We start from the raw sequence: 1,269 nt of genomic DNA, 5'->3' as shown, positions 1-1,269 counted from the left end.
GAGGTGCTGGGGCAATAGGGAGCCATGACTGCAGCCTCTGCCCTCTGCCCTGCTCCTTTCTCGGTGCACTGGTTTTGTGAGCCATCCTGAGCCGGCTGCTTTAATGCGGCCCTTGGAAGGACCGGCGCTGGCCCGGAGACAATTGGTAACAATAAACCCATCCTAAACCAACCGAGCCTGGAAAGGGACCAGGGGAGCAAAGGGATGCTGGAACTGGCCCCAGGTGGGAGCAGGCAGACGGCTGCTGTAATTAGGTTTAAACTGGAGCTGGATCAGTCTTTGCTGGGGATTATGACCCCTCCGTCTGCCTAGGCACTGCGGGGGGCCCGGTGACTGCCTGCTTGGCGTCCCGGCATGCCGTGGCATTACGGGTGAGCCCTTGGATAAGGGGCAGCACCAGCCAGGGCTGGTCCCGCTCCGGCCTCGTGGGTCAGTGTGGGGAGGGCTGGATCCAGTGTGGGGAGCGCTGGATCCAGCGCGTGGACCCGCTTTGATTTTACAAGGACACTAGGAGCTGGAGCGGGGATGAAAAATAGCCAGAAATATGATTAGAGGATTGGAGAAAATGCCTTGGAGTACAAGCTTTAAGAGCTCAATCTGTTTAGCCTATAAAAATAGAAGACTGAGGGGTGACTTAATTACCAAGCATAATTACTTCACAGGCAGAAAATACCAGGTAGTGGAAGTCTCCCTTTAATCGAGCAGGGAAAGGGCACCAGAGAGCCAGGGGCAGGAAACTGAAGCCACAGACAAATTATAAAGCACCGCGTCCCAGCAGCAAAGCTCCCCCAGGGCGCAGGTGGGCTCCCTGGGGATGGTGCATCCCTGCAGCCACCCGCTGGGTGACGGTCTGCGTCCCCACAGCCCCCGTGGATGAGGCTGTTCACCCATTCCCTCTTTTCCCACCCCGACAGCCAGGGTCCAGAGTGGGTTTTCTGGTGGCTGGGTGCCAAGTGGTGGGCATCGCTGTCGGGTATGTGCCGGCAGTGCCTCCATCCCCCTTCTCTCTCTCTCTCTCACCAGCTGGGGCGGGTGCCGAGGCGCAGTTTTGCCACCGAGCCATGGGGCAGGAGCGGAGATTTTGATGCCTCTCCCGGGAGTCCCCAGAGCCATGACTGCAACTGTGCAGACGCTGCGGTTCAAGCTGCTGCCGCACGAGCCGGGCCAGGAGTGGGGTCACAGCTGCCAGCAGGAAATCGAGCGTCGCTACCAGGTGGTGCCCTCGGTGGTGTGCGCCATGTGCTGCCTCTTCGGCATCATCTACTGCTT

General features: G+C 59.3%; 1 protein-coding gene across 1 annotated transcript in view; it reads left to right on the top strand.

Moving 5' to 3' along the window:
* Positions 1-1,084: 1,084 nt before the first annotated feature.
* TMEM198 (transmembrane protein 198) overlaps positions 1,085-1,269 on the top strand; it is a gene marked incomplete at its 3' end in the record, with an annotated part of 1,182 nt that continues 997 nt past the window's right edge. The window contains exon 1 of the mRNA XM_009704014.1: positions 1,085-1,269. Within this exon, the coding sequence (XP_009702316.1) occupies positions 1,085-1,269 (185 nt within the window).

This window comes from Cariama cristata, unplaced genomic scaffold, assembly GCF_000690535.1.
Source record: "Cariama cristata isolate BGI_N322 unplaced genomic scaffold, ASM69053v1 scaffold22367, whole genome shotgun sequence".
Classification (NCBI taxonomy): domain Eukaryota; kingdom Metazoa; phylum Chordata; class Aves; order Cariamiformes; family Cariamidae; genus Cariama; species Cariama cristata.
This window is presented reverse-complemented; position numbering and strand designations above follow the sequence as displayed.